Genomic DNA, 21,994 nt, shown 5'->3' on the forward strand with positions numbered 1-21,994 from the left:
GATATAATGACTACTTTACGTAGTGATTATACTTACTCTCTTTGACGCCAGCTGATTTATTGAGGGAGACGATTCAGCTCATTATTCTGAGTTAATATCAAGCGAAAAATTCCATCGCCAATGTATAGAAAATAAAATAATTAAAAAATATCATGAATTTCGCGACGGAAAATTTCACTTGATATCAACTCAGAATCATGGTCTGAATCATCCGTCAAATTTTCCGGTAAGTATGTGTAAATAACCTACTAGGTAGTATAAGAGGTATGTATAAAGCATTATGTTTATAGGTTTATCCTCATCAACTCCCTGCCATGATCCTTACACAGGTTTTTTAAGACGGTTTCTCAAGAAGCGACTGCCTGTCTGACCTTCTAACCCGAAGGGTAAACCAGAACAATACAGTTTAGAAACGTACTTCTCGGGAATGTTTATGTAGCTTAGAGTATCCTATAACTTTGTTTCTGTACAGCATCGTAAGCATAATTGGGTCGTGTATAAGACAAATTATGAAGTTCTGATTACTAAATAAAGACATATCTAAAACTAACGAAAAACATTTTCTTTTTCTATTTAACTTATAAGTCCGACATTTTATCACGTTTTTCTATGACGTCACAGTATGCTTTTTCATACATTCATAGTAATTTCGTGTTTTGACGTTTAGTCAAAAGTAACTGATTTGACTAGTTTAAACTAGCCTATTATTATTGATTAAGTAAGCATGTTTTTCCTCTGTAAGTCTGAGTTTAAGTCTTTAATACGAAATAAAGATTCTATAAACCTAACATTGGCTACGGGTTATCATCACAAAACTTGTTAGGGATTACATACGGACGATAGTTCATGTATTATGTATACTTAAGTAACTTAACCAGTATTCGGTATTAGTTCCGAACGTCAATGAGGCAATGTGCCATCAACCTTACCCGTTACATGCGTTGATTTACGTCATAGAGAGATTTGACCAGGAATAATCAACGGAATAGTTTCGGGTCTAATCGAAGTTCTCAATCAAATGGCGATTCAATTCGAGACGTATAATCCAGTAGGCTGATAGGCCCATTATGTGGATTGGCTGATGGCAAAAACGGGTACAATTAAGTTCAGACGCGTAGATTGACCGGGATAAGTTAAATCACATAGTATCTGTTCAAGGTGACAAAAAAAAAAAAAAGAAGTCGGTGAAATTATTATCTTACTACACATTATATTAGGGGTTGTTATTAATCCAGCTACGTAGTGGTCACCATTCTTGGCAAATCTTACTATAGTTACATAACATAGCATCTAACTGGTATCCAGAGGGTAGGCAGAGCAGGTGTACAGTACACCCATTCCTCGCCTATGTTAAGTCCCATGTAATAGAAAGAAAGAACCGTCTATTATAAAGGGACACCACCGTAACAAATATTAAACAAAACACGGAATAACACATAACTTACAATCAAAACACGCAAGAAAAGCAACTTACACAAGAGAGTAATAGGGCTTAGCCGGACACAAATCCTGGAAAACACGTGATATTAATTACCTCATAAAGTCGAATTCAGAGGTTTAGAACCCGAGTCGAGTTATCACGAATTTTTAATCAATAAATACATACATACATACATACATACATAAACTCACGCCTATTTCCCACCGGTGTAAGCAGAGACTATAGAATTCCATTTGCTTCGATCCTGACACACTTCTCTTGCTTCCACTACATTCATCAATCTTCTTCTTCAGACATCTCCAATTTGGTCAATGTAAGTCGTTCTAGATCAATAAATAATGTAAATGAAAAGGTTACTGATTATCGTGAACAATGTTATCACTCCCAAATTCGCTTTCCAATCTGGTAGACACTAACATTTATCAGAGGAATATAATTAGAGATTAAACGAACTTACCTGTAAGTGAAGTTCTATCCTAATTATACGAAGGCTTCGTCCGAAGAGATTAGCATAATAGACACATGTAGTAACGCGTAGCGAACACCATTCCACACTATTTTTGGAGTTTTTTATTTTTTTTTATTTTTATTTTTTTTGACGGTATTATTTTATTCAACTTGTACCTCCCGCGCGCGGCCATGTTCATTTAGTTAAGAGTGGTAGAGTTCAAGTATTTCATATTTTACGACGAAGGGGGAGCAACGAATGGGTGGGAGGGATGCTAATCTCTTCGGACGAAGCCTTCGTATAATTAGGATAGAACTTCACTTACAGGTAAGTTCGTTTAATCTCTAATTATACTTCTTGCTTCGTCCTCAAGATTAGCATAATAGACACATGTAGACTTTTAGAGATAATTATTATACGACGTAAAATATGAAAATATAATTAATTAAGCATAGTGTTATTTAGTCATAAGTCATATTTGTAAATAGAGTATTTTAATCATTTTTAAACAAAACATAATAATATAACGTATTCATCCATAATTTTGTACACAGAAAAGATAAAGGTATTTATTCTTTTGTAGTATTACTCATTAAAGTTATACTAAAACAATCAGCTGAAGTATTACTAATAGGCCTGTTGTAGAATTTGGCGAAGGTGTGAGAGTTGGAACTCCAACCCGCAGTTTTTCTAATTTGATCAATATTAACACCCAATCTGTGCGCTGCCGAGGTAGATGCGTGGCGGGTGCTATGCGCAGTGAACGTCGAAGTATCAATTCCGCTCATACTTAAAGTGTTTTTTATCCATCTGGATAAAGTTTGTGTACCAACAGGTTTATGGGGCTTTTTGAGACTAATAAATAAGGCATCTAAATTATTACGAATTGAATCTGTTAAATCAAGATAAGTAAGCAAAGCTTTTCCGGGACAAATTTCAGGTCGTTCGTTAAAGAATGGAAGTATCAGCAATGGTTGGGAAGCCCCAACTCTGGACGTTTTGATGAGATCTGGTATTTTGATTTTTATTTCTGATGGTAACCTTTCAATATTACAAACTTTAATTTTTGAGAAAGTTTGAACTCTGTGGGCAGTCACAAGAGCTAAAAGGGTTATTAACTTCTTAGTGATTCTTTCTAAATCCAGATCTTCATTGGGATACCATTTTCCAAGATAATTTAAAACAATAGAAGTATCCCACGTGTCGTTGTACTTGGGCATCGTTGGTCGAGAACGGAACACCCCTTTAAAAAATCTTTTTAGATCATCGTTTTCCGAAAAGTTGACTTTATTTATTAAAGCTAAAGCTGAACGATAAGAGTTTAAAGTCCCATATTGAGCACCATTATTAAATGAAATAGTTAAGAACTTTATGACTTCGGGAATTGATACATCATACATGTTTAATTTATTCTCATTACAATAAATAAACCACTTTTTATAGCACCCGTCATATTGCTTATACGTATTTTCGGCTAAAGAGTTCAGCAGGATGTCCATAGATGAAAGTGGCATACCTCTTCTTAGCATCGACTCCCGGACAATACTCCGGCCACCAGGGTAATCTTGGTGTTCATGTTGCGGGAGCTGGAATTTGCAGATAAAATTAGGGTTTCGTTGGCTTTGAATATTAACATATCAGAAACTAGTAATTTCTTAAAAAGTGGGAACCACGGCTGCGATGGCCATTGTGGAACAATCATTATACCCGTGGCATCATCAGAAACTATTTTTCGTAATGATTTTAAAATCATTGTGAATGGAGGAAAGGCGTAAAAAAAGAAATTTGCCCATGATATTGTAAAAGCGTTTACTGCGAACGCGTCAGGATCCTGATGCCACGAAACGTATGTTGAGCACTTAGTATTAATTCTACTCGCAAATAAATCTATATTAGGGTGTCCGAACTTGTGCACAATATCTTGATATGCATAATCCGCGAGTCGCCATTCAATATCCGGGTGTGTGCGTCTGGACTCTTGATCTGCATTAAAATTATCTGAAGAGCGGATATATGAAGCGTACACAAACAATTTTTTACCCTCACACCATTGCCAAAGTTGTTTTGTAACGTCATTCAAATGTGGATACTGTATGCCCCCCATACGGTTTACGTAGGAGATAGCAGTGGTATTATCTATGCGAAGGAGTATCTGTGAGTTAAAACGATCTTTTGCAAATATTTTAAGGCCTATAAACGCAGCCAATATTTCTAAGTAATTAATATGTTTGCTGCGCTCTTCATCACTCCACATACCACTAGCTCTTTGTTCGCCACAAGCTATCCCCCACCCCGTTGTTGAGGCATCGGAGTATATTTCCAGGTCATATACATCGTCCTTAATCTTATATATTGGATGATTCATAGCATTACTCCACCATTTAAATTCAGAAGCTAATGTAGTCGGTAAATTCATGAAATGTTCATAACTATCTGTTCTTTTTAAATTAAGGTATTTGTATCTTTCAAAAAGTTTAGTATATACCCATCCGTATTCTACGGCTGGGCAGGCCGATACTAAAAGCCCAATAAAACTGGCAAAAGCTCGGATTTTACATCGTTTAGCAGTAGAAAACTTTATAATTTCTGACTTTATTTTATGAATTTTTTCTTTAGGTAGGGTAACCTGAAATTTCTTTGTATCCAAAACGTATCCTAAAAACTTACAAGTTTGTGAAGGAATAGCACAACTTTTTTCTTTATTAATAATAAAACCTAGAGATATCAAAAGCTTTTCTGTTTTTTGTAAGTTTTTGAGACAACTTCGGTAGTTATGCCCAATAAGGCAAATATCATCCAAATAAATAGTGGATAAGTATCCACAAGCTCTTAATAATTTTACGACCGGTTTCATCACTTTTGTGAACACATAAGGGGCAGTATTCAAGCCGAATGGTAATACGTTAAACTCATAAATAGAATCCTCAAACTGAAATCTAAGATATTTTCTATCTTCTTCGTGTATTTTAATTAAAAAATACGCATCTTTTAAATCAACTGTACAAAGAAAACAGTCTTTAGAAATAAGTTTCAGTACAGTTCTAAGATCTTCTAACTTAAAATGTGTAGGTGTAATAAATTCGTTTAATGATTTTAAATTTAAAATAAAGCGCATATTCCCATTCGGCTTGGGTATTAAGAAAACATTAGATAAATACTGGTCGTCTTGAGCATCACACTTGGAAATTGCTTTTATGGATAACAAATTATCAATGGCATCAGTATAGTGAGCTCTTTCTGTATCAGAGTATTTACGAACGTTAGGAGGTGAATACTGTTTTGGAATTTCTGTAAAGGGTATTCTATAACCTTCTATATATGAAAGAACTACAGGGTCGTTGGTTATCATAGACCATTGTTTGTGGAATAAAGATAATCTACCGGCAGGCTTTACCGTGTTTATCGGCGATTGTAGTTCTGCCGTTGCTGCGGATGCTGCAACATCCTCGAGGAGCTGGTGTGCTGAGCTTGCGTCGAGATCGGCCTCTGCTCCCTCGTCTTCGGAGGGCCCGTCGTCGGTTTGCGACCCAGACCCTGATTCCGCCAGTTTAAATTTCTCGCTGAAGAAGATGTATTATTGGACGTCTGCTTTTTATTTGCAATCTTAGTTGCAGGTGGTTTAAGTTCTGTGCCAGATTTATGAATAGCTCTAGCCGATTTTAAAATTTCGGGCAAGTCTTCACCGAACAGGAATTTATCTACCTTTGAGTTCTGCAGTTGTTCTCTAACATCTTTTTTAACAGCGCCCAAAAGAAAATTTCTTCTCGTAACTGTGTCGGCATGTTGACAGTTGCACATCATGCGAGCAGAATCCATTAAAAGTTTAAGTAAAGCGGTATTCTTCTCCTTTGTCGATATCAACATAGAAATTGCCTCTCCCAGGCACGTGATAGCTAAGGTAAGCTGTTTTTGTTTGCCCTCTATGGCTTTATCACGCTTCAAGATAATATCGGAAACTGCTGCCTTGATCTCTGCATTTAATTCAGGTGGATCAATCAACTTGCAGTTTTCGGGCGTTAAGTACTTTTCTTTAAGTTCTTTACGGAGATCCTTGGTCAGGCCTGTAAGGGCCCAATGTTGGAGTCGAACCGATAAATCCTTATGGATGTCTTTTCCATATTTTTTGTCACTCGTAGGATCTACGCCCAATATATCCAACAACTCATTATCTAATTCCTCTGTTACAGGTGCTACTGCGTCTCCAGATGTCCTTGCTTCAGCAGCTAGGAGCGGTGTAGATTCTGCAGGACTTGTCACAACTGATTGTATCGCTACTGCAGAATTCGTACCAGAAGTACTAGGGCAAGGGTTTGACTTCAATAAGTCATTATTATGATGGGAATCCGTAGGATTATCCAAATCAAAATTTATTGGATCATTGTCCATTAACCATGTATAATCTTCCTTTTCGCTACCTGCGAAAGACGTACTATATGTCAACTTATGATACTTTATGTAAGAGACAGTCCCTAGTCCCTTAGACACGTACTGTCCGCAAACAAAGTATTTAAGCACTGTGAAACAGTCCCACTGTACTGCTCGAGTGTGCTAGTTGATCAATTTATTACAATACCTTTTGGTAAGAAATAGTACAAACGTGGATATAGGTATGTTATTCTTTATAGGTAACGTTTTATTTAAAGGTACATCATTTTTATATACTTTTACTTAGATCCTATATTATAAATACAACACAAGATAATAATATTCATTAAAAACTGTAAAGTAACGCAAGTAAGTATCTAATAGTCAGTAAAAAACTTTATTAGGCACCTATGAACATTAATAACGGAATATAATTCTAACGATGAATAGTTATGTAACCTATTTTACCTTGTGTTTGTTGACAATCCTGTGGCTCACTGGATACACGTGAATTCAACGATAAGTCTGACTCAGACTCGTCTGATCGGCACTGATAACGTTTACCGCGTTGTTTACGCCGTAATTTCTTTTTTAGACGTTTGATTTTCCGTTGAATATCGTCACAATCACCATCACTCTTTCTTTTTGGCATATTGTTTATAAAAAGTAAACTGATTTTGGAAAGAATTTGATAAAAAATGGAATTTATTTTACGCGAGTACGTGGAACGGCGAGCACTATAAAGCGAATGAACATGGCCGCGCGCGGGAGGTACAAGTTGAATAAAATAATACCGTCAAAAAAAAAAAAAATAAAAAAAAATAAAAAACTCCAAAAATAGTGTGGAATGGTGTTCGCTACGCGTTACTACATGTGTCTATTATGCTAATCTTGAGGACGAAGCAAGAAGTATAATCTCTTGTGTATTAGTTCTTAACAATTTCTTTAAGATTTAAACCAGCTCTAAGCTACTTTACCCGCCAAACTTGCAAGAAATTGGCCTAAAATTGTAAGTGCCATTTCTAAGCGTAAGGGGCGTGAAATAGGATGCCATAATTGCTTCATATTTACCCGATCCGAGAGGAGGTGGTGGTAAAAATTGGCAAATTACCCAAGGAAAATTACCCAGTTACCTTGGAGGTGTTTAATTGGGGAAAAGGTATCGTATTTCAACTTGTCACGTTTTCGAATAGAATGAACACTTAGTCACGCAACACCCAGACATAAAAATTCTTCAGAAAGTATTTTGCGTATTCTATTTTTTTAGTCACTCCATAATAATTTTGATATGCATATGTCTACTCTTGTCTTGGTTGATTCTGAAAAAATAGTTAACCGATTCAACATACCGAACATATCTACAAAAGGATAAAAAAACGATAGACCTTTATCTGCCTAAAACTTATCAAAACTTTGAAAAAAATAATAAAAATATATGTAACGATAACACGATACGATTAATGAATGTTGAGAAAGCAAGAGATGTCAGGATTGAAGCGGGAATTCGCGAATCGATAGGCGAGAGTTTATGAATGTATGTTATAACACAAGAAATATCTTAATAGTCTAATAGGTGTAAGGGTGTTTTCACACTACATCCGATTCTTATCCGATCCGAGACCGAGAATTCTGGACAGCAAAAAAATATTATGAGATAGGTATCGGAAGTAATAGTGATAGTGTGGGGATAGACCTAGGAGAACATTTATGAAACAAATAAAAGAGAAGTGTAGGTCGTGTCGTATCAGGAGGTGAAGGTTTTGGCGGGAAGAAGAGAGGAATGGCGATTACTCCACCAATAAGAGCGCAGCTCTTAAATAAAGAGAGAGAGATCGGAAGTAGTGAGTAAGCTACCACACAAATAGTTCTACGGCCACTTCAGATAAGAAAAGGCGTAGTGCGCCGCTTTAAGAGTGCTATTCAAATTATTACGAGTATGTTAAGAGATGCGTAAATCTATCTATCCCATCTCGCCCCTTGCAATGACCTCACACTGGACACCCCTGCTTCACAACTAAGACTTAATTACCAGGATAATAAGCTTTTAATTACTCCGCCCGACGTATAAACCTTCTGTATTTACATAAGTTTGACAGTTAAAACGAAGGTCGTTAACACTAGGGGTAATTCTGATCCCGTATCATGGATGCAGCGAGGGAATTAGGCGAGCAAATAAATAAGGGATGCTCCTAATTCTATAATGTTCACGTAATCTACTCAGGCTGTCTTGGTTTATGCGACATTACACTTTAATTGAGGCACAATTTTCGCCATTTGCATACTTTATAGTCCCGCTGTAGGTCTAAAGACACTTAATAGAATATCTGTGTTAATTACAAAGAATGTTTGCTCATATTTTGTATATCGAACAGACAAAATGCCGGTTGTAATAATTTGTAATATTAAAGTGCTTACGCAGATCACTACCTAATGAATATAGACGGGAGATTTTGTCATGTTGAATAGAGTTTGTCACATCAATATCCGAACAGCAATTACAAGAGTGGCTTTATGTTATGTTTTGATGACTTGTGTCTTGGCCCACGATGGCTTGCCGTCGTAAATTTATATATTATGTAACATAACTAGCTTTCCGCCTGTATGAACTTTGGTTATCGCACGCGGCACGTTTTTCCATCCCCTTTTTATCCCCTCAGGGGGAGATTTCCGGGTTAAAAACTATCCTGTTCTTCCCTAGGTCTCAAAGCCTCTGTATACCAAATTTTATACAAATCGGTTCAGCGTATATAGGTGACAGATATACAGAGCTTTTTCGCATTTATAAGTGTGGATGTAGGCATTAATTCCCAGGGCGTAAATCCTTAAACCTCATCGAGACGACCTTATTACTCGGCGCTATAAAACCTCCAGTCTTTCGATGATTCATAAGGCTATTTGGCCGCGATGCAATCTTCAAAGAGCTTGCTAATATAAACCGCAGTGCGGCGATTCTGCCAAGCCTGCAAGTCTGAAGGACCATCGGACACTGAGATAGGAATCAGCTAGACTGTTCTCAGACAAGATTAAGCAATGTTTAACTTGTTCCTGTGTGGTGTTAGGAAGAATGAAGAAAGACGGTAAATCATTTTTTTTTTAATTCACAGGAAGAATCTTATTTGAAAGAATGTACGGTTTATAGTATAAGAAACATTGAGGGGAGGCCTATGCTCAGCACTGGGACATATATAGTCTGTTTATTCCTATGTAAGAAAGTGTATATAGACCAAGTAATAATAGAGGGTTAACAAATACTGCATTTGTGGGTGTTACTCTACTTCAGTTTACTCTCGATTAAGACATGCCATTTCATAAATAGAAAACACGACTACTCTAGCACAAAACACAAAATAATTTCATAACTTTAAATTATTTGTAAAGTTAGAATTAAGATGGTCTAATCCTCCTTGACCGCAGTGACTTCACTTACCAGAATGAACTTGCCAAAATATCAGTCCTTGCCACTATCTATAAATCAGTAGTCGGTCCATTCCGGCAGATTGCTTGCAGTTACCCTGCACTTATTGCCGATTCTAGGAGCAATCTCGGCCCCTTGTGAACTGACTCATCCCCCTTCATCCCCTCGGACCTCCCTTTCCATCCCTTACGTCCCTATACACACATCCCTTCGAAGGATCTTGTTAATGTGCGCGCTTCATTTGTTTAGATTTACCGGTCAGTTAGTTCGTTGAACCCTACTGTTAAACAGGATGCTACGCAAATTCGATTCTAATTAAGTGGGTCTTTTTAAAAAATGGTTTTACTTTAAGAGATTAATTATGGATTGAAAACTTCGTATGTTTCAAGTTGAAGATTATTAGGAGTCAAAGCTATTAAAAAACTGTTTATACTAAAGTCGAAAGGAGTGAAAAAATCAAGGCGAGGCCTTTGTCCCGCACTGGGATCGAATAGGATAGATAAGATAAGTATAGGGTAGAAACTCCTACTTAAGGAAACTCACCCCTGGTTAAGGAAACTCAAAAAGATTTTTTTTATCTTTGTTTTACCTGGCGATATCCATGTTAGGACTTCATATCAATAGTTGCTGCAATTTGTCTTCGATTACTTGTTGCTCTGCCCACCCGGTGAGTTTATGTATGTTAGTGTGTGTGAGCTTTAACTAATCAAGTTTTTTGATAATAAATTAGTCGGCAAAGATACAAGCAGAGAAACGAAATACCGAACAAAAGACTAAATGATCACGAAGCACGATTTGCGCCTGAGGGTAAATTCAATCCAAAACGAATTTACTGCACCTATTCATAGAGGATTCCTCTACGAAATTAGTCACCGAATACTAATGAGCTATAAATTAAACACGATTTAACTTATTACCATGTGGAGTACTATTCATTTGGTATAAACACTGTCATAATATAATGTCAGCGTTTCATATGGACATATTCGTAGGGTGACCAGCTATAATAAGCGAATAAGTAATTAATATTTGTCGAATTGATAAAAGAAAATTGAATTTTAATAAAAAAATCAAAATAGGAATTCTAAGCTTCGGTTGGCTTGTAGAATCGACGCTCTCGGCTATTGGCTTTAGTCAACATAACCCTTCTTTTTGTGTCGCCATTTCGGGTAAAAATATAACGGGTATACTCTCTTATTGATTGTCCAGCCGTGGGTTGTATATAGGCCGGTACTCTCGTCACACTCCGGACACTTTATAAAATATCATTCTTATGCGAGCGAGACAAAACGCGCACTCTTTTCCTCTCTCCTTAGCGGCCATTTAAGACTAAAGTGAAACCCAGAGGGGGTGAAGACGGCGCTCCGAATTGGCGCGGGGTAGAGACTTACCGTTATAAACGTGGTATTATTATTTATTTAATACTTTCGTGTTTAAGCGCTTTGAGGAGAAAATATCCTGAATCATCTGCAATTTTGAACAGGTTTATTGTATATGAGATTGCTTGTTATTTATTTTAAATTCAAAAAGGTTCGGTGCGGCAAAGATGTTCCTCGACACGACATTAACGATAAAACGTGTGGCCACTCTTCACAATGGCTTGGTTATAATAATGAAATATCGCCCGGCTCGCTCGTTTCACGACAAAAACAATTTGTCCAAGGCTGGAATGTCGATGATTAAACGAACATGCACCAAACGAGGCCCAGACTATTTTGCTTTAATTTTCTTTTTAATTTCGTTCTACTCCGCATGTCATTTAAAAATAACCTTTAATATTAATGTATCAATTTATGCCTGTTAAAACGCTTTGCTTCATCGGACATCGGACGAAGTGTGGGAAATATAGACGATAATTTTTAACTTTAAATGAAAAAGAATGGCGGGCTCATCAGTTTTGGCAATTATTTTTGTATAAGAAATTTGTTTTGTGGAATTATGCGAAAGTTGCTGAACATAATAGCTATTTCTGAAATTGACTTTGTCATTACTGTAGGCAGGCTCACTATTAGTTCTTCTTCTATCGTGTGGTGTCAGAGTTACTATTGAGCCGCTAAAGGCTACATGACTCACGTAACGACTAAGTACGCACTTACATCAGTAAGTAGTAACCGGGATCAACGGCTTAACGTGCCTTCCGAAGCACGGATCGTCTTACTTTCGGACAATTAGGTAATCAGTCTGTAATGTCCTAATCAAACTAGGAATCACAAAGTGATCTTTGTGATATGTTCCCATCGGGTATAGAATCCGGGACCTCAGGATCGTGAACCCAACACTCAACCACTGGACCATGGAGGTCGTTAATATTAGTTAGCAATTCTTCGATCAAAACGTGCGAAACAAAAATAGAACGCGATAATCTAAATAAATAATAAAATCAGAGTGCCACTTCTCATTCTATTCACTTCCAAAAAATCCAACAACCACTCGTATGCGGCATAAAATTCCAGAAGTACGCGTACTGCTTTCGTATCGATAAAAAAATAAATGTAACACCAAAATACGTGATACTTTCAGATTAAGACGTACTCGTACATCAATAAGTAACGTTCAAAATTCAAAGCACACCAGTACACGAATACGGGAAAAAATTGAAAGGAGACTCAAATATGTCGTCTGAATATTAAAAAGCAAAATACTGAATAATGCAGAATGTGATTCGAGAATGATATAAGAACGTAAGACGATTGGTGGAGCTATTTGCAAACCATTAGTGGTGATAAGGCGTGTAAAGAAATTGCCGGAATTTTTGAGGGATGTTATTCAGGGCCTTTGAGGGTTCAATATCGAATTGCAATTTTCTGGCTTCGACCGCAGATCGATTTTATTTCCTCGTGAGTTGTTTGTGGTAAAGACAGTTAGGGATATAGTTTTATTTAGACAGTGAACTGAAGTACTGACTCCGTTCGTACACGTGATGGCAATAATTAAACACATTCCGAACAAATGATTCTTTAATTAAGCTTATCTTCTTCTTTGTGTTGGAAGTTGTATATCACCAATGTTATTTAGATCGCACTCTACACGTACCTAACTCGAAGATATAAGACAATACACATCACTAATCACTACATAGTACTCGTATAAAACAAAGTCGCTTTTTCTGTCCCTATATCCCTATGTACGCTTAAATCTTTAAAACCACACAACAGATTTTGATGCGGTTTTTTCAATAGATAGAGTGATTCAAGAGAAAGGTTTATACGTATAATAACATCCATTAAATAGTGAAGAAATATTGTTATTTTTGAGGATTTTAATGTGATGTCGTAAATAATATCATTTTTTCCTTCGCACTGCACCCGAGCGAAGCCGGGGCGGGTCGCTAGTTATGCATAGTCATGGAGAGATAATAAAGCAACAAAATAATTGTTTTTAGTTTTATATAAAACTTAAAAGAGCAATCCCTAAACTTTGCCTTGGGCCAAAGCCTAAGGCAACTATAGCTAGAGTCGAGCTAAAAGATTTGTTGGAGTAAGTAAAATACAGATTGGTCATTACTTGGGATAATCCGGGATAAACGCGAGGAAAACCGAAGGGCGCCTCTAATACAGCGCCATCCATTTTATAGCCGAAAATATTTGCTGGATTTTGAATGAAAAAGTGAGCGCAGATCTCCATGGCTGGAATAAAGTAATGTAGAAATACGACGATACTGTTATATACGGCCAGCAAACAGCCTCCGTGGTCTAGTGGTTAGAGCGTTAGGCTCACGATCTGGAGGTCCGGGTTCGATTCCCGATGGGGACATTGTCGAAATCACTGTCCTTTGTTTGGTAAGGACTTTTCAGGCTTGAATCACCTGATTGTCCGAAAGAGTAAGATGATTCCGTGCTTCGGAGGGCACGTTAAGCCGTTGGTCCCGGCTATTAGCCGTAAAAACACCTCCACCAACCCGCATTGGAGCAGCGTGGTGGAGTATGCTCCATACCCCCCTCCGGTTGATTGAGGGGAGGCCTGTGCCCAGCAGTGGGACGTATATAGGCTGTTTATGTTATGTTATGTGTTATATACGGATTTATTATAACATAAGCTCACGACTATATCACAATTGGGGTAGTCACAGGTACATCCATCGCAAGATGAACTAAATACCCACACCTCACCGAGCTTTCTGTTAAACTGTCTCTGTTGTTCTGTTTCTTTCTATTATTTATTATATTAAATACTAATTTGTACTTTGTATAGAAATTTTCGAGATTGGTGCATTATTACCTTCCTGATTCAATTCCAGTAGTATAAATGTAACAAATATTTTAAATCGTGTAAAAAAAATATTTGCTGATAAACAAGACAAGTAATCCAGGGGGGTTAAAATGGCCACATCGAAGCAATTAATCTAAAAAAGCAATATTGCAATTTGAAATCTGCGCATATAAAAGAAAGTGCGGAATGCAAACAAATGTCAAATAGCAATATTGCTTTCATAGATGAATTGCTTCGAAGTGGCCATTTTAACCCCGCAGGTAAGTATATAGGCAAATAAAAATAAGAGTTTCGATTTGCCATTATTGAATGTAAATGAAGTTATTTTCTGTGCCCAAAATGTATATTTATGTTGTGTTGGCACTTTGGATCAATATACTTGCACTTTACCAGAATCCCTGAAGTGAATTCTCCTGTCACTAATCAATTTCGTTTGTCGGAATATACGGCCAAATATAGAAATACATATTTTTGAATATGCTTATTTAGCTACAATCGCAAAAACACAGACGTTGCTTACATCAGCCGTCAGAAAAGAACACTCGAAAACTTTGCGCACAGACAAACACTACATCCTAAGCCAAAAAATAATTCAAGGAGCTACAATATCCAAGCAATTCCATTTAACCAACATTTAAACTTAAACCCTATAGTACTGCAGCGCTGCGGGCCTCCAATAAACCTTAAGTGTGAATATAAAAGCACTGTAATGGCCCCTGTAGGGTGTTTACGGTTCCTACTTACTACCTCTAATGGAGCATGTGCACTTTATTGTCGAAAATTGCATTTGCAGAATGAAAATTCCTCCTTTACGACTGTTGGTGGTATTTTGAAAAAATGCGTCCCGTGCATTTGAAGGGTTTATAGGAGTTACGATATATGGAGAAAAGATGGAAGCAGTTTTGTTAGGAGGAGAATTTTCTAGTCTTTTGTGAGAGAAAAATTATTTATGATAGCTACGTACCTAAATATACACGTTTAGGCAGTAAATATATTACTACTGTTTTCGCGATTATTTATTTAATATATATTATTACTCGCTCGCATGAAGAAAATTATCTTGTAAAAACATAAAGATTTATGATAAAAATATTTATTTATTAATTATTATTTATTTATTTATTTATTTATTAACACAAATTACATAGACATTACAGGCAGTCCCAATTCGACTATGTAATGCAATTATAACATTAGTACCTAACTAAAGAATTTAATGACTAACTCCGTGAATTCCGTCAACGAACACGTAAATAGGTCGATGTCAGTACACAGCTGAGAAATATCGTTGATGGTCCTAAGTGCGTGCGCTACTGGAGCATATCTGCCGATGTTGGTGCGCGCGGTGGGCAACACGAACATGCGCGGGGGCCGCCTGGTTTTGCGATCGTCTACCGGCACTAACAACCCTAACGTGGACAGGATCTCTGGATTGAATATTAGGTTATGATTATACGTATTACTTTAACAGAAGATACATACACTGCAGGATCTTATTATATCATACATATATCAACAAAGTTTACCTACGACCGATGCCGGACAGGCAAAATTGCCGTAGGTACATAAACATATAACTCGTTCTCTAACTCAGTAATAACACCTAGAAATGTATTTCTGGTCAACCAGAGGCCGGGTTAACCCATGATTCATTACCACCCGACATCTACCTTCCCCGGATCATTTCTCAATTTCACTCGAACAAAAGTTAATCCCAGTTTGAAAATGTGTCGTCTCTAATACCGTACCCGTACTACGAACCATTAAATTCACTAACAATTACTCCAAGGATTCCCCGGGTCTTCACATATCATTAAGTTTTTAAAGAACGACAGGATGGAGGTTTTAACCAGCTAATGATAAGGGTGTCTGGGTGTGAGATACCCTTGTAGGGGATTTAGGAACTGATATATACTATAGTTATGGAGTTTATGTCATGAATGGGGTCGAGTACTAGGTTCAAGATAAATTATGAAATTCTGATTACTAAATAAAAAACACATGTAAAACTGACTAAAAACATTTTCTTTTTTCTATTTAATTTATTTATGATTTTTTAACAAGAAAAACGTAATAATAAGTGTGACATATTATCACGTAAATTATTGTTTCTATGACGTCCACAGTGTACTTTTTCAAACATATTCCATAGTAAAAAGTAAGTGATTTGTAGTTGGAAACTAACCTATTGTGTTAATAAGGGGATTTCTAGATCTTTGCGTCAGCTTTTTATTGGATGTTTTAAAAAACGACAACGTTTCTTTGTAGAAAACATTCATCTATCCCGTGTACACACATGTCTACGAACACACATCCTAACAAACACGCAAATACACTCTCTACATGCATTGTAATTATTTGTAATCCACACTTTATTAACACAGTTCATTATTTTTATTAATTTGTTTGATTATTGTTTGGATTTAAGCATTTTTATTTTTTAGTATTTTTGAGGCACAGCTGAAAATCAGGGTTTTGGCACTCCCTCAATGTCGGAGTATCACAACAGTTTGCTGAGCTAACGTCCCTTTTTAGAAATAAGGTTTAATTATAATGTTCACTCCTACTGTGTACGGTCTCGAGCATTAATATGTATACACTTTGGTACCATGTCACATTAACTTTTTTGACAAATTGAACTGTAAGTCTCACTAAATGGCAAATATGTTAGTGCGACAGAGTCCTAAAGTGGGCACATGATATTGCTCGTGACTGTACCTATACCTACTTATATCTAAATAAATGATTTCTATTCTATTCCGTGTCTATATCCTTGTCAAGATTGCCTTACATCTTTGTCAAGCGTCTTTGTTCTTCGAAGTCAAGCGTAAACATCTAAGGCAAAGTCACCTTCCATTAGTTGACTATCTAACGTTAACCTACGTCAAATAAAAAAATCCCAAGAGTCGAAGCCGAAGAGGTTGTTTTTTATTTGTCAACTCTGTTATGTTTCAATTATAACGCGCAAAGAGTCATCATGCAGAACATAATGCCTCCTTAAATCGTCGTACTTATACAAGGTATTAGTGAAATCGTAACGAAAACTTTGAGGGATGTATCAGACCATGATTCATGACTGATTTTGTGTTTTTTAAAATTATTTTCAATTCTTTAATTTTGCGATGTAAAATTCCACATCTTTATAACGTCTTGCATTTTTGTATTTTTGTATACAGTCAACTTGCATAGTAAAAACTCTGCTCATTTGTAGAATACGCCTACTTTTATTACTCTCGAGTATATCAGTACGTAAAAATTATACAAACATGTTTCATTCCTTACTTATGTACATTTGTAGAGCATCAAAAACTCGTAGGAAACGATGCTTTAATTTTCCGTTTTTTTCCTAGTCGCCGACGGGTGGGAATAATCGCTTGTACCACGGCAGGGACAATGTATCGAAATTAATATCCGGGCCGAGCGGACAATTTGTCCACCCTGGAATGTGGATAATTAAACCGACAGACCGGGCGCCAGGGCCAGATCCAGGCTGTAGTGAACTGGTACTACAACTAAAGTTGGAACGGCCTTAGTCCATTGGTTGAGCGATTGGCTCATCGTTGAATCCCGATAGGACTCACAAAAATCACTTTGTCAACCCTGGTTAGTTAGAACATTGCAGGCTGATCACCTGAAAATAAGATCATCAAGCCGTTGGCTCCGGGATGTAGTCATTACATCAGTCATATCAGGGGCCATTTGCGGCTCAATAATAACCCTGACACCAGGGTTGATGAGGTTGGTAATCTCCCTTATGACCCACACGATAGAAGAAGTCTGATACTATTGGGGCTGTAATTGAATTTTCAAGAAAGTAAGTATTGACATTGTTTGAAAAGGGATCATAAAGTTTTTTCTCGCCATTGTTAGCTGACTACTGGTTACAAAAATGAATGGACAACTGGCCTACAGCCCAAAATTTCTTAGGGCCATTCGTCCCCCAACTAAGCTCCCGAACGATCTAATTACGTCTCTGTCCCAGCTTTGTGCTGCAGCGGGAAATATTTGCCCGGACAAGAACTAGGCGTAGACCTGAGCGAAGATAAATTGCAGCTCTTAACTCCTCTGACGAAGAAACCTGGTATAATCACGAATATCATGATTTCGAACATACTCCGAACATTATTACCTATACTTAGATTCTTTCATAAAATGTTATGGCTGGTTATTTGCCCGTATTCATCTATTATGAATATTATGCTTAATAGATATACATAGGTATTTTATGTAGTTTCTTCTTTCTATATACAATATATATTATAAAGTGTTCAAGTACAAGGATAAGTAAAATTTTAAAATGTTATTGCCGAAATCGACTAAGGGAAAAGCACTTGCAAGATTTATTTAGTATTTGTTCTCTGCTTACCACAGGGTACTCTGGGAAGCTACTGATGCGCTTTTCAGTGGGTTTTAGACGGGATTATTAGGTTTGACAGGCTTGCATAACGTTTTTAAACTGCTTGCAAAGAAAGGCGCGCGATGGCAGTGTGTTGACTGAACTTTTTCTTATTTAAGACTCGGGGGTAAAGGGACTTCTTGGCCGCGAATGTAGTCGGTTTTCAAACAAAAAAATACATTAAGTATTTTTATTTTGTATTATGTCCCACTTCCAATGACTTCTTTATTTTAATAAACTTAACAACTAGCACATTAACAATAATAACAACTTATAAACATTTTAAAGTCTGTAAAAAATATGTCGCGCAATGTTTAAAAACAATCAGACAATATCATTTCAAGCTGTGTACAGATAAAAAAACAGGTCTGCGATAACTCAGTCCAGCTCATTTGCCTTCGCAATAGAGACATATATCTCGCCCTTTTAATCTGTGCGCTATCGGACGATAAATTCAACAAGCCAGGGTTGCCAGTTGTGAAAAATATAAATCAGTTTATTAACTTATTAAATATTGTATATAGAAATAAATATAATATAATTGTTTGCTGAATTTTATATTTTTTTTAAAATAGCATTTTACACAGAAAATAAGTCTTTACTTCCCTATGTACTTGACACGAGGTATCTCTGGACGTGACTTTATGTATGCATGTAAAAATTTCAGTTGCCAATCTTTCCGGTTTAATTGTCTTTTTTTATTTGATGGACCGTTATAATGGGTAAGCCTATCTGATCACCTGTCACCACACACCATGTCTTAAGACTGCGTATCGTACTTGCTACAAATTGTTTGATTACTTATCTGTCCACTCCAGAGATTACAGGCGTTCCTTTATGTGTGGAACAATAAATTCTGCTTGGCAACCCTAAGCGCGACGATTAGAAGGACATTGTTGGTATCGACAACAAATAAATCGCAGTAAACGTCTCGGTCCGCTGAGATTCACGTTGTTACGGAATTCACGTTACACAATTCATGTTGTTACGGAATTATGAAGGAAAGACGCGACGTAAGCCCCGTTCCGAGAAGATCGAATATTGGAAAATTATTTTAAGTGATTTTATAAGGGTCGCGGCGGCTTTCTGCGTTGCTGAGGCTTGTGTGGAAGATTTTGAATTTCGAATTATTGGGATGAAAAGAAAATTAAGAATATATCCCAATATATACATATATGTATATATATACACAGCGGCATCTATTTTTTTTTGGGAACATAACCTGGAAAGTTCCTCATTTATAAATTGTAATATTTGAAACCCAATTTTATTTCAGGTTTAAAAATTCAGCAAATGACTAGTATTTTGTGCCAAGAAAGGCAGCCAAGACATTTCATGTTACGAGATTTTCTCCCTTGCCCGTGCCAATAAATCACATGAATGAATTTACAATTTCTTGATGTTATTTATTTAAGATCGCTGACATTTCTCTGTGTGTATACGTGTAGGTACCTATTATACACACATTATTAGTAGATACACATTATTAGCTACAGTCGACAAATCAAATATTGGATGGATGGAAATATTACCTAAATGATAAAAATGCCTGGTATTAAGTGTGTTCCTCGAGTTATTAATTGATTTAAGCGATGTGTTGCTGTTAAAGTTTCTTGTCATTTCTTCTCCTCAGCCATAAAACCTTGTGAAATGACGTACATTTAAAAATGTTAAATTGGCCTTCAACAAGTTTATCCATGATGATGACGTTGAATAAATGATTTTGATGTGTTTTAAGTCCTAAAATGGATATGATTAACTGTACGGCATTTGTGATCTTGGATCAAGTTTTAGTCTAAAGAGCGTTATATTTTTGTTATTAGAAGTTTACTATAAAGATCACTTGATTTAAGTAATAACTTCAGCAAGGCGTGACGTCTAAATATTTATAAATACAAAAAAATACATGATTTATTTTATACACTTCCTTTGATAACTTCATGAAAGTTAGTCTGGCTCATTAGATGCAATTTACGTTATAGGTAAATAAAACCAGAGCCTTTATATTAGAAAATTTTGCATACAAATCATATTAAAACGACGAATATGTACATAACATCATATGATAAGCACAATAATGAAAAAAATCCCGTGCAACAAACTATATACAACTTCAATATAACAGAATGAACAAAGTTTTTATGAAACGAGTTTCGTTGGAACATTTTCTAGGTCAACTTTAGCATGGGAATAGCGTTTTTGGCACATAAAAAGCGTTTATTATGACCCTATTAAGGTCGAAAATATCTTCACAGCATGACAAGTATCTTGGCTACGGTAGAGATACGATTTAGATAAAGATTGTTTATTTAGGTTTTGTTATGGAGGCATTTTTATTTTTTCGAGTATCGCTCTCGAGTCTAATAATGAGCACATGGCTTTAAATTTAAAACTTATTTAAGCAAATATTATAAATGGTAGAACGCCTAGCGAGACTTTTAAAACATCAGTTTACTATTTGATGTCATCGAGTTTCGTATAAGTATAAAGATGCAACGTAGAAGTACCTTCGACGCAACCTGGCCATTCATCACGTTTTATCCGACTGCAGCGAAGGAAAAATGAGGGTTATGAGTTTGCCCGCTACGTATGTATGTGTGTATGTATGTTCATTCGCTCCTAAATCCTAAACCACTTATTTTGTTTTGAATTGAAAAAATATTCTGAAGGAAAGTGACCTAGTGCGAGAAAAGTTTAACAACGTCTGAATTTTGTTGTTTCATTAACACTCTTGAAGGATTCAGTTACATCTCTTGAATTATCTAGACCAATTGTGTATAAAAGATTTAAAACTCTAGAGTGAGAATTTGGAAAAGGACCACTGAGTAAGAATCCAAAGGAAATCCTAGCACCATGTATCACCAAGTTGCAAAAAATGAAACAAAGAAAGACAAAAACATTTGCAAAAGACCCGCGAAGTTGTTACTATAACGTTGACATCGCAATTTCACACAACCTAATTTTCTAGAACAACGTTACACCGTTACAAAGAGCCAACTTTAACGAATTCACAGGAAAGTGAGCGTTGAAATTACCGCGCAAACGGTACCTCGCAGATATGTGAAAGATAAAGATTATTTACGCACTGTCTTATTTTACAAATCCAATTTCCTCTTGAATACACGGTCTGGTTGTAAATAACGTAGACAAAGCTCGGTGGAGCAACATTCGATACTTATGCAGGCCACGCGCTGTGGCTATGAACACGCTGCAAATATACGAACCTTAATAGCGCGGGTTTTCGACCAACTTTTTAAAATTCGAATTTATAGTTAGTGAGGATTATTTTTTTTAAATTTGGGAATGAATGCTTTTTGAATTTTGGACAGTACTAGTTTAAGTTTTATTTATGACGTTTCGATTTGTTAATTAGACGATGTAGTGGCCGCTATAAGCACTTGATGATTATTGTTTTTATAGCACTTACTCGTGTTTAGGGAAACTCACATTAAAATCGAAAAAAATCTAATAGGGAAGAGAACATTAAAATCGAAAAAAATCTGACTCGGACGGGACTTGAACTTGAGCTCTTACCAAGCTGGGTATAATACCATTATACCACCGGGTCTTCCTCCTCACCGTCGGCGTAGGCTTAATGACAATACGTAGATAGAAGGAATTTTGCATGGACAGGAGGAGAACCCGGTGGTGTAATAGTTAACACGCTCGTCTCGGCTTGGCAAGAGCTGCGGGTTCAAGTCCCGTCCGAGTCAGAATTGT

General features: G+C 36.5%; 2 protein-coding genes across 4 annotated transcripts in view; both read right to left on the minus strand.

Moving 5' to 3' along the window:
* The window catches only part of LOC126374315 (semaphorin-1A), a 449,388-nt gene that overhangs the window by 163,523 nt on the left and 263,871 nt on the right, over positions 1-21,994 (minus strand). The window lies entirely within an intron of this gene.
* On the minus strand, positions 2,892-6,983 carry LOC126374386 (uncharacterized). Its single transcript, XM_050021010.1, has 3 exons — positions 6,723-6,983; positions 5,284-6,304; positions 2,892-3,475 (listed from the first exon to the last, which is right to left on the minus strand). The coding sequence occupies exons 1-2, from the start codon at positions 6,904-6,906 to the stop codon at positions 5,289-5,291; spliced, it is 1,200 nt and encodes a 399-aa protein (XP_049876967.1). The 5' UTR covers positions 6,907-6,983; the 3' UTR covers positions 2,892-3,475; positions 5,284-5,288.

The sequence above is a fragment of the Pectinophora gossypiella genome, chromosome 17 (genome assembly GCF_024362695.1).
Source record: "Pectinophora gossypiella chromosome 17, ilPecGoss1.1, whole genome shotgun sequence".
Lineage (NCBI taxonomy): Eukaryota > Metazoa > Arthropoda > Insecta > Lepidoptera > Gelechiidae > Pectinophora > Pectinophora gossypiella.